The following is a 27,621-nucleotide window of genomic DNA, read 5'->3' on the forward strand; positions in this document are numbered from 1 at the left end:
TGGTCCCTCTCGGTAGGGTAACAAGGGAACGTGTTCAGTGCAGATCAGTGACTAAGCACAAGCCCGCCTTGTTTCAGTGCCTATGCTTAAACCGCCCCCTGGCTCGGAACTATAGAAGCGAGGAAAGGACTGTGTTTGGGATATGTTGACAATTGCAGATTAAAAAGTGGTTACCAGATTGGCTCTGGGGCTTAACCACCTGGCTATGTGGTGGTCAGGGTATGACTCATGCCCAAACAGTCCTGAGTCATAGCCACGAGGTGGCTACGAGACAATGCCAGGACCCCAATCTTAAATGAGATAACATGCAGCTATTTTTTGCAAATCATTAAGGACACACCCAGGCAAGTCCCCTAGTTCTTTGTGTGACCATAATCTACTTTCAACTACACCCTTCCTGAGTGCAAACTGCACCTCCCTAGGTGTTCTGGTTACCTAGTGCTGCTCTGACAAGAATATACCACAAAAGGGATAGCCTTAACAAAGTTTATTCTTACAATTTGGAGGCTTTAAGTCCAAGTTCAAAGTGCCAGGCTCTAGGGACTGTGTGAAAGCCCCTTGACCTTGGGCTTCAGCTTTGCCTGTTGCTCCTGGCCACTGACGCTAGAGCCATCTCTTCACTCAGGCAGTTACTAGCTGCTGAGGCTAACAAGCCCAAGGTCAACAAATAAAACGGCACAGTCCTGATGTTACCAAACCACACGGCAGACCATTAATTCAAGTCCATTGTAACTCCCAAGGTCAACAGAGCATGTCAGGCTGCTGAACAACAACACAGCTACATGCAGGATCCAAGTGTGCCATAAGCTAGAAACCATTCCCACAGCTTCTCCTTATATACAGGAAGTGGACCACATACCCAAAGGCAGCTACTCAGCTGCTTGTAGTAGATCCCACCATGGAGTTGATTGCCAGTCTCATTATGGGGAATAACTACCACCAGCTGCCCAGCCACCCACTCAACCAGGCCCAGCCAAGTTGACACAAAAACATAACCACCACTAGGTTTACACTGGACTTGTCTATGCATAGCCAACAACAACAATGCATAGTCATATCGCTGCTTTAATTCAAATGAACTACATCAAGACTGAAAATGGAGTTAGGACTCGCATTATAGACTACAGCCTTCCACAAACCAAGTGCTTTCAAATTTAAGCTCTAATACAAGGTTTCTAAGGCTATAAATCTCTACGGAAGAATACTACATTTTTCTCCCACAGAGCAGCTGGTGAGTTTGAACTGCTGACCTTTTAGTTAGCAGCTGAATGTTTTAACCATGCACCACCAGAGTCTAGCTAACTTAAATGAAGAATGTATTTAAGAATATACCAACAAACATATGAAGAAATGCTCACGATCATTAGCTATTAGAGAGATGCAAATCAAAACAACGAGATACCATCTTGCTCCAGCACTAGTATCAAAGTTCAACAAGACAGAAAAGAACAAATGCTGGCGAGGTTGTGGAGAGATTGGGACTCTCATACACTGCTGGTGGGACTGTAAAATGGTACAACCATTGTGGAAAGCAGTATGGCGATTCCTTCAAAAGTTGGAAATACAAATACCATTTGACCCAGCCATCCCATTACTAGGTATATACCCTAAAGAAGTGAGAGCCATAACAAGAACAGATATATGCGCCGATGTTCATCGCAGCACTATTTACAATAGCCAAAACTTGGAAACAACCTAGATGTCCAACAACTGAGGAATGGATAACCAAACTTTGGTACATTCACACAATGGAATATTATGCAACGCTAAAGAATAATGTAGAATCTGCAAAACACCGCATAACGTGGATGAACTTGGAGGACATTATGCTGAGTGAAATAAGTCAGTCACAAAAGGACAAATATTGTATTAGTCCGTTATTGTAAAAGTTAAGGAAAGGTTTGTATATTGGAGGACATTTTCTTTGTTGGTTACCAGGGGTGGGACGGGAGTGGAGGGAATGCTGTTAGATAGATAGAGATAAATATTGATTTGGGTGAAGAGAAGGGCAGTGTACCAAATGTGAGTGACCAGTATGGCAGCATTGAGGATGAGAAAGACATAGAGAGGTACATGGGCAGTACAGACAACAAATATGAACCCTTTTGCATATACAGTACTGAGTTGTCAGTGAAAGCAAACATGGGTATAGGGACGGATAGATAGGTGAACAAGCTAAACAATTAGGTATGTCTAAATGGAGAGTGTATCCAAGATCGTATATAGGGTTGGCAGACAATGGACCTATAAGTTCATGTGAATGATCAGAATTCCCGGTGTATAGTAGAGCTGACAAGGGGCAAGGTTATGGTCATTGCTTGGTCACAGCCAGCTACCCAGAGGGACCGAGTAGTTGATCCTGCGGGCTTGGGATCATAGTCGCAGGGGACATCAAGCTCAATTGGCATAACATACTATACAAAACATTGTTCCACCTACTACTTTGGCGAGTAGCGACTGGGACCTTAAAAGCTAGGAAGCTGCCATCTAGATGCAACAACAGGTCTGTCCTCATCAAGAAGAAAGAAGAAAACCAAAATTAATGGAAATAATCAGTCCTAGCGACTGGTACACCATCCGATCTGCAACCTATACAACTATGAGACCAGAAGAACTAGATGGTGCCCAGCTACCACTGCCATCCACTTGGAAGGGATGTAGGAGATCCTGCATAAAGAGGGAGAACAATGTGGAACAAAACTCACAATCATTTGGAGGCAAAAAAAAAAAAAGGTGGGGACCAGGTTTGCTGGTCCAATAGAGCCTGGTGTAACCACTGAGACTATGGCCCCTAGCTGCCCTTCAGGTCTGGAATTGAACCCACAACTGTGGTTTCCAGCCAAACAAAGTACAGGCATGTGAGTTAAACATTTACCTCAAGTAGACACACACCCTGGAGAGAACAATCATGGGAGAAGGAAGGGCTGCTTATGCACAGGGAGATAGCTCAGGGTGCAGAAGAGTATGAAGGGATGGACACTGGGAGGAGGTAACTATGGGGAGGAAGTGGGAGGGGAGCTGCTGCATTATAAATTTTCATCAATGACATGAGACAAAGTATATGTGAACTGCTGTATGAAAAGTGAATTTACTCTGTAAATCTTCACCCAAATCCTAATTAAAAAAAAAAAAAAAGAATATAGAGCTATCTCACAGCCTCTAAGGAAGGAGTCATACAAGTAAGGTCTCAAAGGGGAGGAACCGAGCAACTCTTGGGATATCGGCAGATGAGCATCCTGGGCCCCCTGTTTAGCCTTCAGCATTTCCATGGGTAGGGTCATGTCTTACCTCAGAGGACTGCCTGGTCTCATATGTCTGTTCTAAATGTTGGGTCCCTGGAATAGAGAATATGATTAGTCCAAACTAAGACAGATGTGCTCTCCCTAAATCCAGTCATGCTGAGGCAGGGCTGTTTGTGTTACATAGTGTAGGTATCATTGTGGCCCATCCAGGGAATCGCTGTGAGCTGACCAGGCACCCATAGAAATCTCCACTATGGGCAGTAAACGGTGACTGCAGGGCATAGTTTTGACAATTTTGCTTTTGTATCTTTTTCCTGCCTTGTTAAGATCACTTTAATTTAACAATTAATTATGATACACCTATTCTCTCTCAGGGAGTTTTGGTAGCATAGTGCCCAAGGCATCTGACTGCTAACCAGAAGATTGGCGGTTTAAACCCACCACCCACTCCTCAGAAGGAAGGTTGGGCAATCTACTTCTGTAGTGATACCACCTCAGAAACCCAAGGAGGGGTCGCCATGAGTTGGATCTGACTCGATGGCAGTGTGTTTGGTTTGGTTTGATTATTCTCTCTCAGGTACCCTGCTACGTACTGGGATTACAAAGAAAAATAAGATTCCATTGCTGTGCTGGAAGAAGCAGAAAGAACAGCACAAATAATTGTAATAGAACTTGACAGGACCAACAAAATTACTGTTTCTTATTATATCCTTTTTGGAGCACCTGGGCTTAAGAAATTTACATTAGGTTAAATGTAAAGGAAACAATTCTTTCAAATTCTTCCTTATTCAACCTGTAGGTGATGTGAGAATTACCAAAAATGAGAGGTCAGAGGGGCCTCAGAAGTTGTTCAGGCTAACTGCTTACATGAAGTGTAAATACATTCTCTCCTTTTGTTTCTTTTCCTACTTCTTTAATTTAAAAGATGCTACCAAGTCAGCTCTCCCCTGGCTTGATAAAATTCACAAGATAAGTGGTTTATAAAGGATTATGAACTGTAATTTCTTATAGCAGTTTTCTTCTCTCCATTGAGAGTTAGTTGTAGATTTGTTATGTGAGGTTAAAAAATAATAATTTGTGCTTTAAAGTCCTTTAAAGACATACTAATTTTGGGAGAATTCATTAAGTTATGAAGGGATAACTTGGCCAGTTTGCACTAACTTGGTCCGGTTAATCATGATCTCTCAATAAAAATTTATAAGCAGCCATATTTTTAATGCTGCTAGCCTTTGAAAGAGTTGAAAAGCCATCTGCTTAATTACTGCCAAATATACTCTACTCTGAGAACTCCAGACTTGTCCTGTTGGCTTTTGGCTCTAAGCTAGAGCTGAATTCTGTTGTTTATTTGATGGGGGGTAACTGAATAGAAAAGGAAATTACCACTGGGAAAATGCTATTACTTACTGAGGGTAACTGATAACTTTTTCTATATATGAGCAAACTGCTAAGGAATGGATTATATTCCCTGAAAAACAACAGCAATCTCTTTACATAATACTGCATGCTCCAGGAATCTGTAATGCTGTCAGAAAAACAGATAAATCTGTCATGCTCCATTTCACTTTATAGCCTTAGTTCTACTCCCACTTGCTTTGGTTTGACTAGTGTGCTAGATAATCCAAGAATCCAAGATTAGAGAAAGAAATAGTGCCTAGATTTCATCTCTGAAGAGATGTATCTATTACCTCTTTATTTATACTCTGTCTCATTCCACTCAGAATTTGTATCAGCTTAGAATTCATACAGTTCAACCTGCTCACTGAGACTGTGGCTCTGAAAGTGATTTATTTATTTATTTTTCAAACTCCTCTAGCTAGTTAGTGTGCCTGGACTAAACCTGAAACTCCTATCTTTCTGTCTCTTTATCGAAGTGAGTGATTATTACATTTCCTCTCATTCATTCATTTTTTAAAATAAATATGAACATGCAAACCATTTGTCAGGCATAAGGAGCTCTAGTGGCATAATGCCTAAGGCATTTGACTGCTAATCAGAAGGTTGGTGATTCAAACCCACTCCACAGAAGGAAGACTGGGCAATATACTTCTGTAAAGATTTACCACCTCGGAAATCCAAAGGGGGTCGCTATGAGTCGGAATTGACTTGATGGCAGTGAGTTTGAGTTTTGAGTTTATGTTTGTCCTAGATATGTAATAGAGAGTAGGAAGAGCATGAGTCCTGTCCTTGGAAAGCTTACAGTCTAGAGAAACAGACTTGAAGTAAATTGTCAAGTCAATTAGGTAAATTGTGAAAGAAACATGTGTAAAAGCCGTCATTGCATGGGGTGCTATAAGCATGTAATGGAGGTCCTGCAAGGCTTGTTTCAGGAAAGGAAATTTATGGTAAGATATGAAGGAGAAATAGAAGTAAATCAGAGAAAGGAATTGGGTGACAGGCATGTGGAACAGAAGAGAATATGGTAAGAGAAGGCCCTGAGGGTGCTGGAGTTTAACTCAACTGAGAAATGAAAAGAAAGTGAGTATGTCTGGGCTTGAGCACAGTGAGCAGGGGGAAGAGGGCAGCCAAGGGCAGATTGCTCAGTAACAATCTTGAACTTTATCTTAAATACAAAAAAGGGAAAAAAAATCCACAGAAGGATTTTATACAGGGAATAGAAATATAATCAGATTTATGTGTCAAGACCATAACTCTGCTGGGTGAAGAATAGATTGGAGAGAGAAAGAAATTGATTGAAGTGGAGAGACCAAGTAGGATGCTCTTACATTACATTCATGTAAGAAGTAATGATGGTTTGCACTAGGATAAGATGGGAAGATGTGGAAAGATTTAAGATATATTTTAAAGGTAGAATCAGCAAGACTTGTTAATGGATTGAGGGGTGAAATGTTTCAAGAATGATTCCTAGGTTCTTGATTGAACAACTGGGCAGATGTTGTTGACATTTACTCAGGTGGGGAAGATTAACTATGAAACCATCTGGGAACTAAGTGGGATAAAATGCTCTGTTTTATTTAAGGCACTTGTAAGACATCTAGTGGAGATAGGAAGCAGGAGTTGGATATGCAGATCTGAAGCTCAGAAAAAGATCTCGGCTGATAAGTAAATTTGGAAGATATCAATATAGTATAATCTTTGAACAAAAGGGAATAAGTCACTTGGTTGAGGTTATTGAACTCACACTGAAGTTTAATGGGTGTGTTATCAATTGAATAAAGAAAGTCATTTCAGGTAAAGGCAGTGATTTGATTAAAGCACCAAAGCAGGAATGAAATGGGTCAATGAACTCACTACCCAATTGATGAGAAAGAAAGAAAATGGGGCTGGATTTTGAGTCCCTTCTAAAGTGGCAATTCTAGATATACTCTTGATATAGAGAAATAGATCTTTGGAAAGTCTTAGATCTTTGCATACCAAGATGAAGCATTTTTGTTAGCTTCCTGGGTTTATACTCTGAAACATGAAGTCAGACATTTCACATAAAGAAATAATAATTATATCAATCACACATCATGAATGCAAAGCAAGGATAGTGATTATCCTCCACAGAACCACTGCCTACCAATTGCCAGTAAATGTGGTAGAAATAGTCCCCAGAAAGTCAGAACTGGTATTCTGAACTGTTGAATGCTTGTCACTCTGGTAATGAGGTTTCACTCCCACATACTCTGCTCCAGTGAGCATGCTGAGTAGAATTATTCTAACCCACAAAATATTGACTGGATCTCTGCTCTCTCCATCCTTCCATCACTCCTCTTCACATTGTCCACCCATGCAAGGTACCTTGTACACAACCTACCACCCCTTATTTGGCAGAACCAAGTTAGAAGCCAAGTGAGGAGGTGGAGAGCCTTTCCAGTTCAATGAACAAGATGTTCTAGATATTAATGGGGCCTAGAGGTTATACATTTGAAAAATTAATACTCCACAGTGAGAAAGATTTGATGTCTTCCCAAAATTATTCTCTGTAGCACCTGACTTACTAAACAGGTTTTGGCTAACTCTTAAGTGTCATCATTCTTTTGTCACTAATAATCGTATCTTACTATCCCTTGAGTGATATGTCTCTCTTTGTTCCAATTAGTTTTATATGCTTGTAAGTGATATATATCTACTTATTCATTCGATAACATTGTGTGTGTATTTCTAATTGAGATCTGAGGAAGTGATTAAAATTTGAACCAGAAACTTAGCATTTAATGTGAACTGATTCTGCCTATTTTAACATTTCACAGAAATGAAGATGCAGTCAATCAGATGGCCGTTGCTCCATTCCCATTACAATCAAGTTCCCCATCTCCTGTTGAGGTAAGGTGGCTCCTAATTGTTGTTACTTGCCATAGAGTTGTTTCTGAGTTGTGGCTCCAGGTGTGCAGAGTAGAACTGCTGCATAGGATTTTTGACACTATGACCTTTCAGAAGCAGATCTCTAGGTCTGTCTTCCAAGGCATCTCTGGATGGGTTTGAACCAACAATCTTTTGGCCAGCACTTAACCACTTGTGCCATCTAGCACAGCTGGCTTCTAATTAGCTTGTAGTAAATTAGGTGAATTTGTCATGGTCATTTCCCCAAAATTTAATATTTTTTAGTATCCCAAAGTCAGAATTTATTGGTTATGAAATTTCCCTGACTGAAATAGATGTCTGAGATCAGATTATAAAGTGATATAATACTTCTTAACAAACGTATTAGAACTTAACATTATGAGTATTGTTGGTGTTGATGGGTGTCATTAGTCAATTCCAGCTCACAGCTACCCCATGTGACAGACTAGAAATGCCCCATAGGGTTTTCTTGGCTGTAATTTTAATGGGAGCAGGTCACCAGCTCTTTCTCCCATGGAGCCACTGGTGAGTTTGAACCTCCAATTTTTCAGTTAGCAACCCAGTGCTTAACCATTGTGTCATTGGGGCTCCTTCCTCAAATTACTTTTCTCAAATTTCAGATTTATCCTAGATACATCATTTTGTCCTAATTAGATATTTCAGAAGTTATTAGACTTTTATTATTTTTATTACCTTTGTTGGTGGTTTCAAAACACTTTAATACTTGTATTCACAAATGCCTTTAATTAACTACTCTTTTCCATTAATGGAGAAATTACCAATAAAACAAGATTGTTATCATGTCCATCTGCTTCTACATATAACCTGTGTGTCTCCCCAAATGAGGGAATATTAATTACATTCTTGTCACATATTTTTATATTGAATTATATTTTAATTCTAAAAGAAAAAAAATGTATGTAGTAACTAATCAAACAATACCAAGAGTTATTAGAAGAAAAAGTTCATAATTTTCCTCTTCCCACCTTCCTGAGAAAGTTAATGCTTACTGTTTAGTATCTCTCCAGCTCTTCCCTTGGCTTCTACAACAAAGATAAATAGGTATATATAAATAGTATCTTTTTTTAATAAAAATTCATACAATATACATTATTGTCCATTCAAAAAATATTTAATGAGTGCTTATTATTCATCAGACACTCTTTTGGGAGTTAGAGATAAAGCTGTGAATAGGCTGCCTGCTGTGGTTCAGCTTAGATTCTAATGAGGGGAGAAAGATAGCAAATAAACTAACAAATAAATAACCTGAGGGAATTATCAGATAGTGTCCAGTGCCTTACAGAGAATTAAGATTTGACCACTTTGTTTAGTCATAGGAAGACCTCTTGGGCAAGGTAAATTTTAAATGAGGTCTAAATAAGAAAGATAGATGCTTTCAATATGTTGCTCTATGTCTTACATTCAGACTAAGAGACTGGGGCCTGGAGAAATTCAATAATACTCCCATAAAAGGTATGCTATTCAGCATCCCCTTCTTTATCTGTACCTGGTGATTTTACCACCAAATCTTTATCTCACTACCATCAAGTCGGATCCCACTCATACTGACCCCTTCTTGGGTTTCTGAGGCAGTATCACTGTGGAAGTACTTCCTTCTGAGGAGTGGCTGGTGGGTTTGAAGCATCAGCCTTCTGGTTAGCATCAAGTGCCTTAAGCACTATGCCATCAGAGTTGTCATAAAGAGTAAAGGAAATAATGTATATGAAACACTTAGAATAATACATATAAAGTAAAATAATGTATATAAAGCACATGGCACAAAGTAAGTGGTCAGTAAATATAAACTGTTTATTCAAATGTTTAGGTATGTTATATCTGCCCTATTTCAGTCTATTATACAATATTAGCTACTATTTTCATTTTTAAAATTGTGTGACCATAAAAATGTTTCTGTAGTAACTAAGGAAATGGTTAAGTCAATTGTAAAAAGCAAAATTTACAAATGCTATAATATTTGCAGAATCAGTAGTAATAAATAACCTGATGTCATTCATAAGTCATCATATTCTAAAAATTTAGAAGACTGATTTTACTTTTAAATAAAGCAGACTAGTAATATATGTAAAATATAAATAATGCCAGTGGTAAGAGTCAAGTAACTTATCACAATATGTAAATCAAATTAGAGTGTGCCATTATTTGCATTTCTTTTTCAAAAATAATTAAATCACATTTACATTTCTAAATAAATAATAAATCCTTTTCTCTAAAAGGATACACCATGGGATGTTTCCATTGCACCATCACAATTTGAATTATACTCTCAAGAGGGCTTTTTAGTTTTAGTTCCTTCTCAGGACTGTAGACTTCTTGCAACTGCCACCAGATGATGAGTGATAGCCCTCCTGTGGGTGGCATATGAAGTGGCCAGCCAGATATTCTCTGGTTCTCTGATCACTTCCTCATTCCTTCCCATTTGCCTTTGTAGCCCTTCCAGATAAGCCATTCTCCAACCCTCACAGCTGTTTCCTAGTGAGGGCTTAAGCATAACTCCTACCCAGCAAATTGCTAGCCCATTTAAATCATAACCAAATAGATGAAATACAGCCATGTTGTTGTTGTTGTTATGTGCTGTTGAGTCATCTCAGACTTATAGCGACCTCTCCTTGGGTTTCCAAGGCAGTATCTCTACGGAAGTAGATTCCCCAACCTTCCTTCCGAGAAGTGGCTGGTGGGTTTGAACTGCCAACCTGGTGACAATAATTAAATAACATAATTGAATAGTACTTTTATTACATAATAATAGTATCTCAAAGGAATTCTGGTGGCACTGTGGTTAAGGCTTTGGGCTGCTAAACAAAAGGTAGGCAGTTCAAACCCACCAGCCACTCCACAGCAGGAAGAGAGACAATCTGCTTCTGTAAAGATTTACTGCCTTGGAAAACTCAATGGGGGTCACTATGAGTCTCATATTCATTCATTTATTCAACAGATATTTATTGAGCCTTTGTTATGTGTCAGGTACTGTTGTGGACACCAGGGATATAGCAGATAATAAAACTGGTTCATGAGTTGTGTGCTAGTTGAGTAAACAAGAACCCCAATAGAACATTGAACAAAAAATTTGAAGGTGCGGTTTCTGATCTTTGCTCTTCTTATTGGGCATATGACCTTGGTAAAGACAACCTGTCAAAGTCTTTTTCTTTTTTTATTTCTGTAAGCCAGGTGAATAGCCTCCCCTGCCTTTGCAAACAAGTAATTATGAGGATTAAGACTACATGCAGGCAAATATATATTGTAATCCATGCAGTTATGCACATTCGTAAGAGATTATTAACATTTCTACTGGAATACCTTTGGTAATTGTAATACTGTTGGGGCCGGTGTATGAGACAGTAATTAAGAACATAATCTTGGAAGTCAGATTTTTGAGTCCTACCCACTGTTCTGCCATTTACTAGCATAATGAACAGAGCTGGTTAAGCTCTAAAGGCTTTTGTTTCCTCACTTTTAAAATGGGCTTCATAATAGTAACTTATTCTGTAGATTTGTGGGAAGAATTAAATTATGTTTATAAAATATTTAGTGCTATTCCTTGCACACAGTAAGGGCTCATCAGATTTTTAGATTTTTTTAAAGATACCTAAATGTTTTATCTAGATATTTTTTAAGATTTAAAAAATGTCATTACTAGATTTTTTAAATCTTTAAGTACTTGTTATTGCAGCCCTCCTGCAGAACTCCAAGTCTCCAAAATCTTATGAATAGCAGTGAAATACTGCCTGATATATTACTGGAAAAATTTATGAATAGCCCTGAAATATTGTCTGATATAGTGCCGGAAGATGAGCCCCTCAGGTCAGTGGAAGGCACTCAGAATGTGACAGGGGACGAGCTACCTCCTTAAAGTAGAGTTGACCTTAATGACGTGCATGGAGTAGAGCTTTTGGGACCTTTATTTGCTGACAGGGCATGATTCAAAATGGGAAAAGACAGCTGCAAGCATCCATTAATAATTGGAATATATGAAATATGAATCCTGGAAAATTGGATGTTGTCAAAAATGAAATGGAATGATCTCTTAGGTATTCCAAAAAAAAAAAAAAAAAAAAATCCAAACTCACTGCAATTGAATCAATTCTGACTCATAGTGACCCCTTTTGGGTTTCCAAGGCTATAAATCTTTATAGAAGCAGACTGCCTGATCTTTATTTTGCAGAGCCACTGGTGGTTTTGCACTACCAAACTTTTGGTTAGCCACCAAATCGCTTAACCACTACACCACCAAACCTCCTTATCTTAAGCATTTGTCAGCTAAAATGGACTGATATTCACCATTTTGAATTAGAGAATAATGGTCTACTATGCTGCCTGCTAACAAGACAGCTGGCGGTTCAAACCCACCAGCCACTCCTCGGAAGGAAGGTTGGACAATCCTACTTCCGTAGTGATACTGCCTCGGAAACCCAAGGAGGGGTTGCTATGAGTCGGGTTTGACTCGACGGCACATAACAACAACAACATGCTGAGAATGACAAACTGAATAGGAATGGTGTTTCATTCATCATCAAAAAGAATGTTTCAAGATTTATCCTGAAGTACAGTGCTGGCAGTTATAGGATAACATTCATATGCTTATGTTGTTGTTGTTGTTGTTGTTGTTGTTGTTATGTGCCGTGGAGTCGGACCTGACTCATAGCGACCCCTCTTTGGGTTGCCGAGGCAGTATCACTGTGGAAGTAGATTGCCCAACCTTCCTTTTGATCATATGCCTATAAGACCATTTAATACTACTATTATTCAAATTTACTCACCAACCACCAAAGCCAAAGATGAAGAAATTGAAGATTTTTACCAACTTCTGCAGTCTGAAATTGACTAACTATGCCATCAAGATGTATTGTAATGCAAAAGTTGGATTAAAAGAATTGTTGGCAGTTGAAAAATAAGGACTTTGTGAAAGAAATGGTGTTGGAGATCACATGAGGGGATTTTGCAAGACCAATGACTTGCTCATTGCAGATACCTTTTTTCAACAACATAAATGCCAGCTATACACATGGACCTCACCAGATGGAATGCACAGGAATCAGATCGACTACATCTGTGGAAAGAGGCAATGGAGAAGCTCAATATCTTCAGCCAAAACAAGGCCAGGAGCTGATTGTGGAACAAACCATCAATAGCTCATATGCAAGTTCAAGTTGAGGCTGAAGGAAATTTAAACAAGCCCACAAGAGTCAAAATACAACCTTAACTATATCCCACCTGAGTTTAGAGGCCATCTGAAGAATAGATTTGATGCATTCAACACCAGTGACCAAAGATCAGACAAGTTGTGGGATAACTAACATCAAGAACATCATCCATGAAGAAAGCAAAAGGTCATTATAAAGGCAGGAAAGAAAGAAAAGACCAAAATGGATGTCAGAAAAGCCTCTGAAACTTGCTCTTAAATGGAGAGTAGCTAAAATGAATGGAAGAAATAATGAGATAAAAGAGCTGAAAACATTTCAAAGGGCAGCTCAAGAAGACAAAGTATTTTAATGAAATGTGCAAAGACCTGGAGTTAGAAAACCAAAAGGGAAAAATATGCCCAGCATTTCTCAATGTGAAAGAACTGAAGAAAAAAATAAAGCCTTGAGTTGCAATATTGAAGGATTCTATGGGCAAGAAATATGTCCTGAAAGAAATGCAGCCAGTATGCTCTTTGGAAGCAAGAATGGTCAGACATCGTCTCACCTACTTTGGTCGTGTTGTCAGAAAGGACCATCCCTAGAGAAAGACATCATTCTTGGTAAAGTAGAAGGTCAGCAAAAAAGGAGAAGACCCCCAATGTGATGAATTGACAGAGTGGCTGCAACGATGTGCTGAAGGACAGCAAGGATTGCGAGGATGGCACAGGCCCAAGCAGCATTTCCTTCTGTTGTACATAAGGTTACTGTGAGTCGGAGCCGGCTTGATGGCACCTAACAACAACAGTAAAGGAATCAGGGAAGAAGTGTCATTACACCTATTTTCTGATGAATATATTAGATTTTTAAATACAAATCTGGTTAAAGTAAGGGTGTAGCAATAGCACAAGCAAAAGTAAAGAGGCAGGAAATCTCTGGGTGTGAAATAGGGAGAAGAACATAAGGCATATTAAATGGAGTTATAGAAGTCAAATTTGGAAAAATAAGTTGAGGTCAAATGAGAAAGTTGAATTTAAAGCTCAGAAGTTTGAATGTCATACTTTAAGCTTGGAACTGTTGAAAACTCTTCAAACAATGAAATAGTCTGATCACTGCTCTATTTCAGGTTGTTGTTATGTGCCATCAAGTCGGACCCAACTCATAGTGACCTCTTCTTGAGTTTCCAAGACTGTATCACTACAGAAGTAGATTGCCCAGCCTTCCTTCTGAGGAGTGGCTGGTGAGTTTGAACCGCCAGCCTTCTGGGTAGCAGTCAAGTGCCTTAGACACTGTGCTACCAGAGCTCCTCTATTTCAGGTAGATTAGTCTAAAAGGAATGTCAAAGGTATCTTGAAGTGGGAAGTCTAACTAGGAAGCCACTGAAGTGATTTCATAAGATGTAAGGAAGACTCGAGTATACTTGGCTTGCAAGATATGTATTCTAGTCCTTGACAAGCCAATCTAAATCATTTAGAATATCTTTATAAAAACAAGAACCTTAATTTTTTTTTCTTTTCCCCAGAAGTGATGCTTTTTTTCAATACTAAATAAACCTATTTCATAAAGGATAGGTTGATTACCCAATTAGCATCATTAGCATAATTAGCATGATTTCTGTTTTATCTATTTTATCTTTGATTGCACACAACCTTTCTGCATTTCTGAGTAGCCTAGTAAATGTGCCTATGATTGGGGGAAGAAGAAACAAACTCAATTTGTCACATCTAGTAAACATGACTTTCCATAAAGAAATATTTGTGAATTTAAGTGGACAATAAGACTAATAAATCATGCTGTGGTTTTTTTGAAGAGGGATTGAATTTAGGAACCATGGAATGATGAAATGTAAACCAACATAAGTTTTACTAAAGAAAGAACTCTCTATCAGTGAAGTGGAATTGTTCCTCTTTTTAAATTTACTTTGCTTAGTAGAATCTTTAGTCAATTAAAAGGAAAACAGTTATATACACTAATACTCTTTTGTCATGTTAAATGAGGAAAGAGGGTAGAGAACAATACTACTGAACATTTACCTGGTCAAAAATGCTTTTCCTAGTCCATAGTAAAGTCCTTAATTAGTTTATTGAGAGCCTACTCATATATAACATAATTGCTGCTCTCAAGATTCTCACTGTCTGATGAAGGAGAAATTATAGGCAAATGGTGAATGTGAAGAGTCCCTGGGTGATGTAAACAGTTAACACACTCAGCTGCTAACCAAAAGGTTGACAGCTCGAGCCACCCAGAGGTGTCTTGGAAAAAGTCCTCTTGATCTGCTTTTGAAAAATTAGCCACTGACAATCCTATAGAGCACAGTTGTACTCTGACACACATGGGGTTGCCATGAATCAGAATTGACTTGATGGGAACTAGTTAGGGAATATGGAAAAAATAAAATAAAATAAATCTATCATCACTCTATGTAGAGGAGCCCATGGGAGGGAATGATTAACTTCCAAGATTTAAAAAGACTTCTCAGTGGAGAAAATAGCATTTCTTCCCAGTCTTTTTAGAAAGGCTGTGTTCAGCACAGGATCAGAGCCTTGCCTTTTCCTTTCCTTCATCTATAAAATATAATTCACAGTGGAATCTACTGACTGTGGTCTTCATGGAGAATGGTCATTCTCCTTGAGCAGCCTTCACTGAGCTAGCAGCTTTGGACAGGTGGTTTGAAGATCAGTAAGAGAGGAAGGGACACCCACCCATCTGGATTGGCTGAATCATCTTACGTGTCAGTGGGCCACCATCCATCAGCCAGATGGTCTTCAAACTACTGTGATACAATTGTGCCTTAGAAATCATGCTTGCTGACCTAGTATCCCTTCCCATCACTGATTGATTGCTGTTTTCTAAGCTCCTGGTGAGTGGGGATATTTTGAAGACTCTACCACATAAGGTATTCTGTTCTCAGAACAGAATCCACGTTGTTCTTGGCTATGCCCCATTTAAGCATGAACATTGTTTTATAATCTTCAGCTCTCCCAGAAAAGTAAATGGTTATTGCTAACCTCTCTTAATTCCTATTTCTGCTTTACTTTACTCTCTATCTAGATTTTGGCTTCAACCGCTCCTCTATGGAGCCATCTCAGATTAAACCATTAACTAAAAACAGGAAAAGTTTTAGAAGGGAAGCATGGTGTACTTAAAAGGAACATGGACATGGACTTTGGAATGAAACAGACCTAGGATGAGTATAAAAGTGAATCAGACAAAGCAAATGAATAAGACAGAGATGTTGGATTCAAGGATCTCTCAGTCTCATTGGGGAGATATATTCTGTACCTATAAATACAAAATTGACAAATGGCATAAGAAAAGTGATAAATGCTGTAGGAAGTTTAGGTAAAATATTAGGTGGTTTTAAAAGGAAAGAGAGATTACCTCCCAGGTAAGGGCCACACTGTAGTTACAACAATGGGTTTAAACACAGCAATAGTTGTAAGGATGGTGCAGGACCAAGCAGTGCTTCATTCTGTTGCATATAGTATGTTATTAGTAAGAACCAACTTAGAGGCACTTAACAAGGAGAAGGGAAGGATTTATGGAATAAGTGATTCATTTAAGACGTGGCTTGGAATTAAAAATTTTACTTCATTTGTGCCTCTAGTTTGGATGTATAAGATGTAGATGTGGAGGTTATTTATTTATTCATTCAAATATAAAAGGATGCTTATACCAGCCACTCCTTGGAAGGAAGGTTGGGCAATCTATTTCCATAGTGATACTGCCTCTGAAACCCAAGGAGGGGTTGCTATGAGTGGGGTCCGACTTGACCGCAGTGAGTTTATACCATGTAGAACCTATGCTGGCTCACCTATGTTAAATTTTCCAAGTTGAAGCAGCAATTAAACAGTTACTTTTACACTCATTTTAATATTCATTTGATAACTATCAAAAAAATCTTATGTACTGTACCCAGATTGCTGAGAAATGTAAAATTAAAGATTTTTGTAATTTAATTGAAAATTTGTTTTAACACTTTCTGTTCCCCATGGAAACATACACATGATTAGATGAGTGACATCAGGTGACCACTGTCCTGGTGTAAATCTTCTCTCACGAAAGGGTACAAGAGCTATCCATTTGCCAGGTTACTGGAGTAGCTACTTTCAGGCTTATTCTACAAGGTGGGGTGCTGAAGTTATAAACATTGACTGGTTTGAAGCTCCAGTTGGATACCAGGTGCCCTACAGCTTACAGAATCAGTTTTACTAAATAGTTTGGACGTTGTTTTTCCCATTAATTAATGATTTTGGAAAGACTGTGAATCTCTTCTTCCATAGATTAATTATCAATACTTAATATTAAAAGAAATAAGTAGAACATAGTTACCCAGAGCATTGCCTTACCTGTCTTTGAATCCTATATCTACCTTACTGGCAAGCAGTTCTTTAGTAAGTGACCTAAAGTACATTATTTTTCTCATCCATGAATTGAGATCACAATAATACATACCAATGCAGAGTTATCGTAAGTAATACATGAAACAGTGTGAATGAAAAGCCTGGCTCAACAAAAAGCTCAAAATTGTTCATTGCATTTGGTATGGTACTAATAGACATTTTATGTTAACTCATTAATCCTCAGAGCAACTTGATAGGACAGTATTTTTTAATCTGGTGTTATTGTCTGTACTTTATAAACAAATACTCTGAGATTTAGAAAGTAATGTGCCCTCAAGTTGAGATTTGAACCTAGATCTGACATATTCTAAAGTCTACGCTATTTTCTTTCTTGATTTTTCTTCCTTTTTGTCTTTTAGACATTGCTCATAGCCCTTCTTAAAAAAAAAAAAAAAGTAATATATGCTAATTATTCTGATTCTTCTCTATTCAAACACTGTAGAAATAATGAATGAAAAAATGTTCCATTCCCTCATCCATTCCCCAGAAGTCAATTTTTAAAATTTGTTCTACTTACTACCAGGTATTTTCTCTGCATGTATCTATAACTCCATATTCATGTTGGTTTTTTTTTTTTTTTTTTTTTTTACTAAAGAACTGGATTCATACTATATGTGCTGTTTTGCATCTGACATTTTTTCATATAACATATAACATAATGTTGTAGGTGTCTTCCATGTTGCTTCTTTCTTTATGTGTTCTGTCTTGTGTTCCATTGCATAGACTTAAAATAATTTACTAACCATGCTTTATCGATGGACATTTTTATTTCTTGTCTCTACTGTTATTGCAAATAGTGCTGCATCAAATACCTTTTGCACACTTGTGCAATCATATTTGTCATATATCCTAGGATTCTTTAGTATAGAAATACGCACATTGTAAATCATATGACTTTGCTTTAATTTTGAAAAGGTTGTCTTAATTTACAGTTCTTTCAATATTGTGTAAAAATTACTGTTTTCCTCAAATTACCATTACTGATTATTCTCTTGTCCATTTGATAGATGAAAGAATATTATCTCTTTGCTTTAATTTGTATTTCTTACATTTTGAATGAAGTTAAATGCCCCCAAATCAGCTGATTTCTCTACAAATAATCACACCCAAGAGTGTGGTAATGCCAGGATAATGATGTTTTAAAATTAAAATCTAGATAAATACAAAGTAGCTACTTTATTACCATCTTTATCCTCCCTTAAATACTCCCAGAAAGTAAAGAAACCTCTGGTTAAAGAGCTAGAACATTTTATATATCATATATTGAGAAGATGTCTACTATGTTTTAGAATTTTAATAGAGTTTATTATTATCAGATGTTTCAATTATATTAATTAAATACATAAAGGAGTCTGCTGAAAAGCGGAATTATCGAGAAAACAAGTACTCAGTTCAGTCATTGGTTCAGCCAGTAGTTGTCATGGGCATTCTGTGTGCCAGACACCTTGCTGGGGACCAGTTTCAGAAATAACAAAATAAATACAGCTCCTTATTTCAAATAGCTTAGAATCCTATGCCTCAGTTTAAAAGGCTTTGGTTGGAGGTAACTGAATAGCTGCCTCAAACTGGCTGAAACAATAAGGAAAAGTATTAACTCATAGAAAATGAGTCTATTAGTTTCCTAGGGCTGCTGTAACAAAATGCCACAAACTACAAACCAAAAAAACCAAACTCACTGCCATCGAGTCGATTCGACTCATAGCGATCCCTCCTTGGGGTTCTGAGGCTGTATCTCTGCAGAAGTCAGTTGCAACTGGGTGCCTTTAAACAACAGAACTTTAATTTCTCACATTCTTGGAGGCTAAGAGTCCAAATTCAGGGTGTCAACAGGGCTATGGTCTAGCCAAAGGCTCTAGGAGGAGATTTCTTTTCTGTCTCTCTCAGCTCTGGTAGCCCAAGGCATCTTGACATGGCCATGTTTCCTCTTTGTCTCCGTGTCTCTTCTCCTCTTTTATAAGGACACCACTCAGGTGGGATTAGGACCTACCCTACTCTCATAAGACGGAGCTCTGGTAGCATAGTGCCTAAGGCACTTGACTGCTCACCAGAAGGCTGGCGGTTCAAACCCACCAGCCACTCCTCGGAAGGAAGGTTGGGCAATCCTACTTCTGTAGTGATACTACCTCGGAAACCCAAGGAGGGGTCGCTATGAGTCGGGGATGACTAGACGGAAAACAACAACAACAACACTCTAATAAGAACTCATGTTAACTGAAGACCTTATTTCCAAACAAGGTGACATTCACAGGTATTGAGGGTTAGGACTTCAACTTACCTTTTCAGTCCATAATGGTGGCCAAACGTAAGGCTGGACTCCAGAATTGGTTGATTCAGTGGCCCAGTTTTGCCATCAAAGAACCAATGTTTTCTATCTCTTTATATTTTCCCTGTCATCTACAGTGTCAGCTTCAGGCTAAGGTTGGTTTCCTCATGGCTATCAAATGGCTACCCATGGCCATTTTTCTTTATGCTTTTTTGTTAATTTGGGAGATGTGGAAACTTCTTGTGGCTCTGTCTTAAGATCAAGGAAGAACTTTTCTGGAAGTCACCCACAAACCTCTCTGAATCTCATTGGACAGAATAAAGTCACATGCCCATTCCTGACTAACTCATTAGCAAATAGAAGGGGATTAGCCTTAAGGCAGTTAGGCCTGGAACAGAGAATAAGGCTCCACTTCCCCTAATACATACTGCATGGCCAGAAGGACAGACACCTGGAAAAGAATTGGTGGTCCACTAGAAAGGAAGAAAACAGGAATGACTTCTAGAGAGAAAACAACAATAAAACAAGCAACAGTGATGAAGGTTGTGTGCAGTTTGATTACAGTATGATTGAAGAATGACATCTTTGCCATTTTCTTTTTTAATGTTCCATAGGATCAGAGTGGCACCGAACCTGTTAGTAGTGAGCAAGATGACAGTTTGGAAGTTGGTATTAGACAATTGCCTGAAACTGAAAGCTCCAAACTGGTGAGAATTCTGGGTGTATTTTTCTCCATTGGTATTCTTACAGTTTATTGTTTATATTTTGTGCCACCTTCAATCACTTAGAAAGGACTATCTGTTGTGTTTGCTTCTGACATAGGAGAAATGATTCTGTATGGTGAATGCCCCATTCATTCTGAAAAATAGAGTCCTACCTTCATCTTTACACTTGAATTGTGCTGTCATTAGACTAAAGAAGCAATCTCTCTTTTAGAATCATGTTTAAATTGGGTTCCTATGCAGTTAGACCTTGCATAGCCTACCAACTTCCAGGGTTAGACTAAAAGTTCTAGAAACAAATGTTGGCCCTTTTTTCTGTGTTTCAAAATGTCTTATAAATCTCAAAGGATTAATCATCTAAGAGGGTCACCCTGATTTTGTGACTGCACAAAATTATTCATTTTACTTCAGGAAGTATGAGAAACCTTCCATTTATCTTTTTTCAACTTTTAGAAAATATATATTGGGACTGGTCTGATCCCATGTCTTAGAAAGTGAACTGATTCTTTCAGGGTGAACGGAAAGGACATTTCATCAGGAGTGAAAATTATAATGAGCCACTCTTGGAATACCCTCCACAGGACCTGAGACCCATGGCATCAAAAAGAATGGAACTAATAGATTATTACCCTGTTCTTGAACAACTTGTCCCAAGGTCACACTGTTCCCTATCTGAAAGATAAACTGTATATGTGCACTGAGGGGGAATGAGTAACATCAGCAAATTTCAAAATTAAAGCTCCCTCATTTAAAAGCACTATTTACTTACTGTTTTTGACACTATAGTCTCATAGATAGATTAGGAAAAAGTCTTTGTATCACATTTAAAGAAGCAGGATTTTGAAAGACTAGACCCCTAACTTCATACACAGAGGAAGTGATAAAATGGGTCAGAATACTCCCTTGCTTACAGGAGAGTCTCACTTGTAAGCTGCAGGCAAAAGCTACCCATCATCCACCCCTTGTTTCCAAGTAAATAACACCAGTTGTGGGACTGCAAGTCTCAAAACAATTGAAGAGCCCCACCTTCAGACAGAGGACCTGCAGGACTGAGAATAATTTTTAGATACTGTTTCATACAATATTTCACCAAGAACAAACAGCTTCCCCAAACCCATCTCTCCACCTCATGAGCTTCTCCTCTCACTTTTTTTTTGGGGGGGGGGGGTATCCTAAAATTTCTCACTGTTCCCAGTACAATCTGTACATGGTCTAGTCAAAAGAGGAAATATAGTTCTAATTTTGACAACTTTTATAGCATAAATATAAGTGGCCTACCATAAGGTAATGGTTAAGAATATGGTCTTAGGTAAGTTCTTGACATCTCCAAGCTTCAGTTTCTTCATCTGAAGAATGAGAAAAATAAGGATATTATGAGGAAGCAAATGGTATATGTTGTTGTTCTGTACCATCAAGTCAGACCTGACTCATAGTGACCCCTCCTTGGGTTTCCAAGGTAGTATCGCTACGGAAGCAGATTGCCCAGTCTTCCTTCTGAGGAGTGGCTGGTGGGTTTGAACCGCCAGCCTTCTGTTAGCAGTCAAATGGTGTATAAAGAATAAATATCATAGCAAAGGGTAAGGGAAATAATAGGTTCTTGGTAAATTCATTGATTAATCCAACAAATATTTCCTGAGTACCATTATGTTCCAGGCATTGGAGATATAACAGTGACTAAAACATGCGAAAATCCCTACTCTCATGGGGACTTATTGAAAGCTAAGGCCAAAGCAGAGGAAAATAATATATAAATTAGCAATGTACTAAATTGAATCATATGAAATTGCCACTTTTGTAAGTAAAAATTTCTTGTGGTTCAACCTAATATGTATTGTTATAAAATATTAACACTTGTTTATCATTGTTAGTCATTGTGTGATTATTCCTAAAGCTGGTACTTGCTCTGCTGCTCGCTAAACCATCCTAGGATCGTTGCCAGATATATCTTGTCAGAGAATACCACGTGATCAGTATGAGCTTTGACTGTTTTTACTCTTGTTGTTGTTGTTGTTGTTATATACCATCGAGTCAGCCCTGACTCATACCCTTAGTTTATGTTAAAACAGGTGGAAGCAGTAAGCTCTAACTATCTAGAAATCTCTTATTTCTTGAGAGGGCGTTTCATCGGGCACTGTACTGAACCCTACAGGAATCTCTAGGAGAAGAACATAGGCCTTGCTCTTAAGCAGCTTATTCTATAGCATCAATGAGGATAATAGACTTTTTATCTGGAAAGGCATACCAGGTAAAAGTGTATTAGAGGGAGAAAAAGAAAAACTAAATGTTACAGGAATTCAAAGGAGGAAGGAATCCCATCTAATTCAGGGGTTAGGGAAGATTACTTAGAAGACAGTGCCTTTAATATGAACCTTGAAAGATGAACATGTAATTGACTGCTAAACCAAAAACCAAACCCATTGCCATCGAGTTGTGTTGTGTTTACCTGGTGCTGCTCCGACATGAATATACCACAGATGGAATGGCCTGAACAAACAAGAGTTTATTCTCTCATAGTTTGGAGGCTTTAAGTCCAAGTTCAAAGTTCCAGGCTCTAGGGGCTGGGTGAAAGCCCCTCAGCCTTGGGCTTCAGCTCTGCCTTCCTGCCCACTGAAGCTAGAGGCTTTTCTTCACTCCGACAGCTGCTGGCTGCTGAGGCTGCCACAGCCCCAATGTTACCAAACCATGAAGCAGGCCGTTAAATTCAAGTCCATAATAAGTCCCAAGGTTGGCAGAGCATGACAGGCTGCTGAACAACAACATGACTACACACCAGTCCAAGTGTGCCATAAGCTAGAGACCATTCCCAAAGCTGTTGCTTATATACAGGAAGCAGACAACATCCCATAGGCAGCTATTCAGCTGCTTCTGGTAGATCCCACCATGGAGTTGATTGCCAGTCTCATCATGGGGAATAACTACCACCAACCAGCTGCCCAGCCACTCAACCAGGCCCAGCCAAGTTGACACACAAACATAACCACCACAAGTTGATTCTGACTTATAGCAATCCTATGGGACAAAGTAGAAGTGGTAGAACTGTCCCCATAGTTTTTCCAAAGCTGTAAATCTTTATGGAAGCAGACTGCCTCATTTTTTGCTTGTGGAGCAGCCAAAAACTTTAACCACTGCAGCACCAGGACTCCTTAATGAATGCTAAGTAGGAGAGTGTTTAACAGGTGAATCAAACAATGTGGATTATGGAGTAGTGAGTATAGATTGGGTCTTTGTGGGGCAGCAATGGGAAATCAGACTTGAACAATAGAATCACAAAACTGAAGAGACTGATGTTATGCATTATAATTTATCCATCCTTTTATTCTGAGTGCCTAAAATATAATAGTTGATTAATAAATGTCCATTGATAGCTAGATGGATGCACATATACATAAGGTGCAACCTATGAGAAACTATACTCCAAAGAGCTATTGAATTACTTGTCATTTCAAGGCCTTTGATCTCTGCATACTCTAGTGCTAGTTCCACTGTTTGGTTATCATTGGCTTTGGTTCGTATCTCAGTAGCCCCCAGATACACAGTCAAGGAGTTTATTATAACTTTAATAGGTATTAGATTTCTCTAAAAATTTTTAAAGGAAGAATAGTTTTCAGACAACAGATCAGATGGTGGTTTGTAAAGCGTAAGTTTCAATTGTGAGAGACTGGAGGCAGGGAAGTGTCTAGAATCTATTTCAGAAATCTAGGTGAGAGCCTGTTAGGAGTATTTTTTAAAGTCTTTTGGAAGAAATTAAAAAAAAAAAAAAAAAACACTAACTTTCAGAGCTTGACAATTTGCAAAATAAAGTCTCATCTAGTATCTCATTAGCTTGTTTACTTTTTAATACTAATTTTTTCTAAAATGACATTCAGTTTGTTTGTAATCTCATTTGATCCCCTCAATAACCCTATGTAAAAAGTAGAACAGGAATTATTTATCCTAAATTTATAGATGAGGTCTCAATCTGCTCGTTGAAAGATCACAAAACTAAAACTGGGGAGAGCTGGAACTCACTCCAAAGAGTCCTTGACTCCCTGGTATCTTGCTGACATAGAAGATCAAAAAACAAAAAAAGCTCACTGCTGTTAAGTCATTTGCAACTCATAGCGACCCCTCCTTGGGTTTCCAAGGCGATATCTCTACAGAAATATATTGCCCAATCTTCCTACTGAGGAGTGGCTGGTGGGTTTGAAACGCCAAACATCTGGTTATCAGTCAAATGCCTTAGGTGCTATGCCACCTGAGCTCCCACATAAAAGATTATGAATCCTTAAAATAATTTTAATCTTTTGTGTGTAAACCTGTGTTTCTATAATGATGGGAACATCTGTGCTAATATAATATACACTTTTGAGGCAGTCTAACTAAATTGTTATATAGACCTACAAATAAATGTTTCATAAAATGAAAGAAACTAGAAATTTTCAAACAGCTATCATGTTCCATGCTCTAAGCTAGACAATTTCATTCTGGTTTTTACCCAGTATTGTACATATTCCAAAAGCAAACTCATTGCCATCAAGTTGATGCCAACTCATAGCAACCCACATTTGAGTTTCTTTCTGAGGTGGTAAATCTTTACGGAAGTAGATTGCCCCATCTTCCTTCTGTGGAGTGGCTGGTGGGTTTGAACCACCAACATTTTAGTTAGCAGTGAAATGCCTTAGTTAGTCACTGTGCCACCAGAGCTCCTTTTATTGTATGTACTAGCCCTGCTTTACTCATAAGGAACTGAGACTAAGAGATAGCAAGTATGTTTCTAAGGTCCCACAGCTGTTAGGTAGTAGTGTAACTAGGACTTGAACTCTGTTCCTTTTACCTCTAAAGCCTATCTTTTTTTGTAGCTCACATAGACAACCTGTTTTAGAATTTCAGAAACATCATATTGTGATCTGTTTGTTCAAACAAATATAAAGTCTTTCTTATCTGTCAGACACAATGCTATGTACCAGGGATTCACAGGGCTTCTTAAAGGTCTTGAGTTGTTCAAGGAAAAGCGCTCATCTCTGTTTGCTGTCTATAGAAGCTCAGCAGTTAAGTGGGAAGGAAAGAGTGAGAAAAGGAGAGGAAGAGACACTTCCTTTCTTCTTGTAAGTAGGTTAACTTCTGCCCTTGCCACTGTCTTTGGATCTCTAACTGTGTCTGATTCCGTAATTTTCTGCTTTTATGTAAAACCAATTTGGCTTTTCTTTTGTTCTTATCTATCTCCTTTTCTGTGCTATGTCATAGATACCTACAGTAAAATAATTAAAAAGCAACCAGTTTATTAAAAAAAATAATAATAATAAGGCAAATAGCCCAATTAAAAATGGGCAAATGTTTTGAATAAACATTTCTCCAAACAAGGTATACTAATAGCAATAAGCTTATTGAGAGATGCTCAAGAGATTTGCAAATCAGTCCACAGTGAGGTACCACTTTACACTCACTATGATGGGCTATAATCAAAAAGACATACAAGAACAAATGTTGGCAAGGATGTGGAAGAATTGTAGCTCTTACACATTGCTGGTAGGAATTCTCAATGGTGCAGCTGCTCTGGAAAACATTTTGGTAAACCCTCAAAATATTAAACCTAGAGTTACCGGATGACCCAAAAATTCCTATTGTAGTTATATACCTGTTCTGGTTACCTAGTGCCACTCTAACAGTATACCATAAATGGAATTGCTTGAACAAACAGGAGTTTATTCTCTAACAGTTTGGAGGCTTTAAGTCTGAGTTCAAAGTGCCAGGCTCTAGGAGCTGGGTGAAAGGCCCTCAACCTTGGGCTTCAGCTCTGCCTCCTGCTTCTGGCCCACTGAAGCTAGAGGTTTTTCTTCACTCAGACAGCTGCTGGCTTTGGAGACTGACAAGCCAAAGGTTGACGAGTAAAAACGCACAGTCCCAATGTTACCAAACCACACGGCAGGCCATTAATTCAAGTCCACTGGAAGTCCTAAGGTCAGCAGAGCGTGGCAGGTTGTTGAACAAGGACATGGCTCCATGCAGGGTTCAAGTGTGTCATAAGCTAGAGACGATTCTTTAAGGATTCTCCTTACATACAGGAAGCAGACCACACCTCTAAAGCAGCTTCTCAGCTGCTCACAGTAGATTCCACCATGGAGTTGATTACCAGTCTCATCACGGAGAATACTACATCCAGCTGCCCAGCCACTCAACCAGGCCCAGCCAAGTTGACACACAAACTTAACTACCACAATACCCCAAAACAAACAAACAAAAAAAACCCAAAAACCCAAACCTATTGCCACTGACTCAGTTCCAACTCATACTGACCCTGTAGGGAAGAGTAGAACTACCCCCACAGGGTTTCCAAGGCTGTAATCTTTAAGGAAACAAACTGTGACATCTTTCTCCCATGATATATCCCCAAGAGAAATGAAAACATTTACCCATACAAAAACTTGTACACAAATATTCATAGCAGCATTTTTCACAACAGCCAAAAAGTAGAAACAGCCCAAACATCTATCAACTGATGCAAAGATAAAACCTAATATGATACACACATTCTTCCATTTGCTTTAGCTAAAGCAAATGGAAGAAATGACAAGATAAAAGAGCCAGACAGAAAAATTCAAAGAGCAGCTCAAGAAGACAAAGCCAATTACTATAATAAAATGTACAAAGACATTTCATGTGGACAGCATGCTCAGCATTTCTCAAGCTGAAAGAACTGAGGAAAAAATTTAAGTCTCAACTTGCAATATTGAAAGATTCTATGGGCAAAATATTGAATGATGCAAGAAGCATCAGAAGAAGATGGAAAGAATACACAGAGTCACTGTACCAAAAAGAATTGGTCAATGTTCATCCATTTCAGGAGGTTGCATATGATCAAGAACCAAATGGTATTGAAGGAAGAAGTCGAAGCTGTACTGAAGGAATTGGTAAAGAACAAGGCTCCAGGAATTGACAGAATACCCACTGAAGTATTTCAACAAATGGATGCTGCATTGGAGGCATTCACTCGGCTATGCCAAGAGATTTGAATGACAGCTACCTGTCCAATTGTCTGGAAGAGATCCATATTTGTACCCATTCAAAAGAAAGGTGATCCCACAGAATGCGGAAATTATCAAACACTATCATTAATATCACAAGCAAGTAAAATCTTAGTGAAGATAATTCCAAAATGGTTGCAGCAGTATATTGACAGAGAGCTTCCAGTAATGCAAGCTGGATTCAGAAGAAGATGTGGAATGAGGGATATCATTGCTGATATCAGATGGATCTTGGCTCAAAGCAAAGAATACCAGAAAGATGTTTACTTATGTTTTATTAACTATACAAAAGTATTCAATTGTGCGGATCATAAAAAATCATGGATAACATTGAGAAGAATGGGAATTCCAGAGCACTTGATTGTACTTATAAGGAACTGGTACATAGATCAGGAGGCTGTCATTCGAACAGAAAAAGGGGTACTGCATGGTTCAAAATTAAGAACGGAGTGCGTCAAGGTTGTATCCTTTCACCATACTGATTCAACTTGTATGCTGAGCAAATAATCTGAGAAGCTGGATTATATGAAGAAGAATGTAACATCAGGATTGGATGAAGATTCATTAACAA

The 27,621-nt window shown here is 38.4% G+C and overlaps 1 protein-coding gene across 1 annotated transcript in view; it reads left to right on the plus strand.

The window, feature by feature from the left end:
- LOC103213658 (inaD-like protein) overlaps positions 1 to 27,621 on the plus strand; it is a 216,320-nt gene that overhangs the window by 75,810 nt on the left and 112,889 nt on the right. Inside the window, exons 4-5 of the mRNA XM_042783334.1 lie at positions 7,436 to 7,508; positions 19,942 to 20,034. Coding sequence (XP_042639268.1) covers positions 7,436 to 7,508; positions 19,942 to 20,034 — 166 coding nt within the window. The remainder of the gene's footprint in view (positions 1 to 7,435; positions 7,509 to 19,941; positions 20,035 to 27,621) is intronic.

The sequence above is a fragment of the Orycteropus afer genome, unplaced genomic scaffold, assembly GCF_000298275.1.
Source record: "Orycteropus afer afer isolate SDZICR_OR568_19922 unplaced genomic scaffold, OryAfe1.0 scaffold00016, whole genome shotgun sequence".
NCBI classification, from domain to species: Eukaryota; Metazoa; Chordata; class Mammalia; order Tubulidentata; family Orycteropodidae; genus Orycteropus; species Orycteropus afer.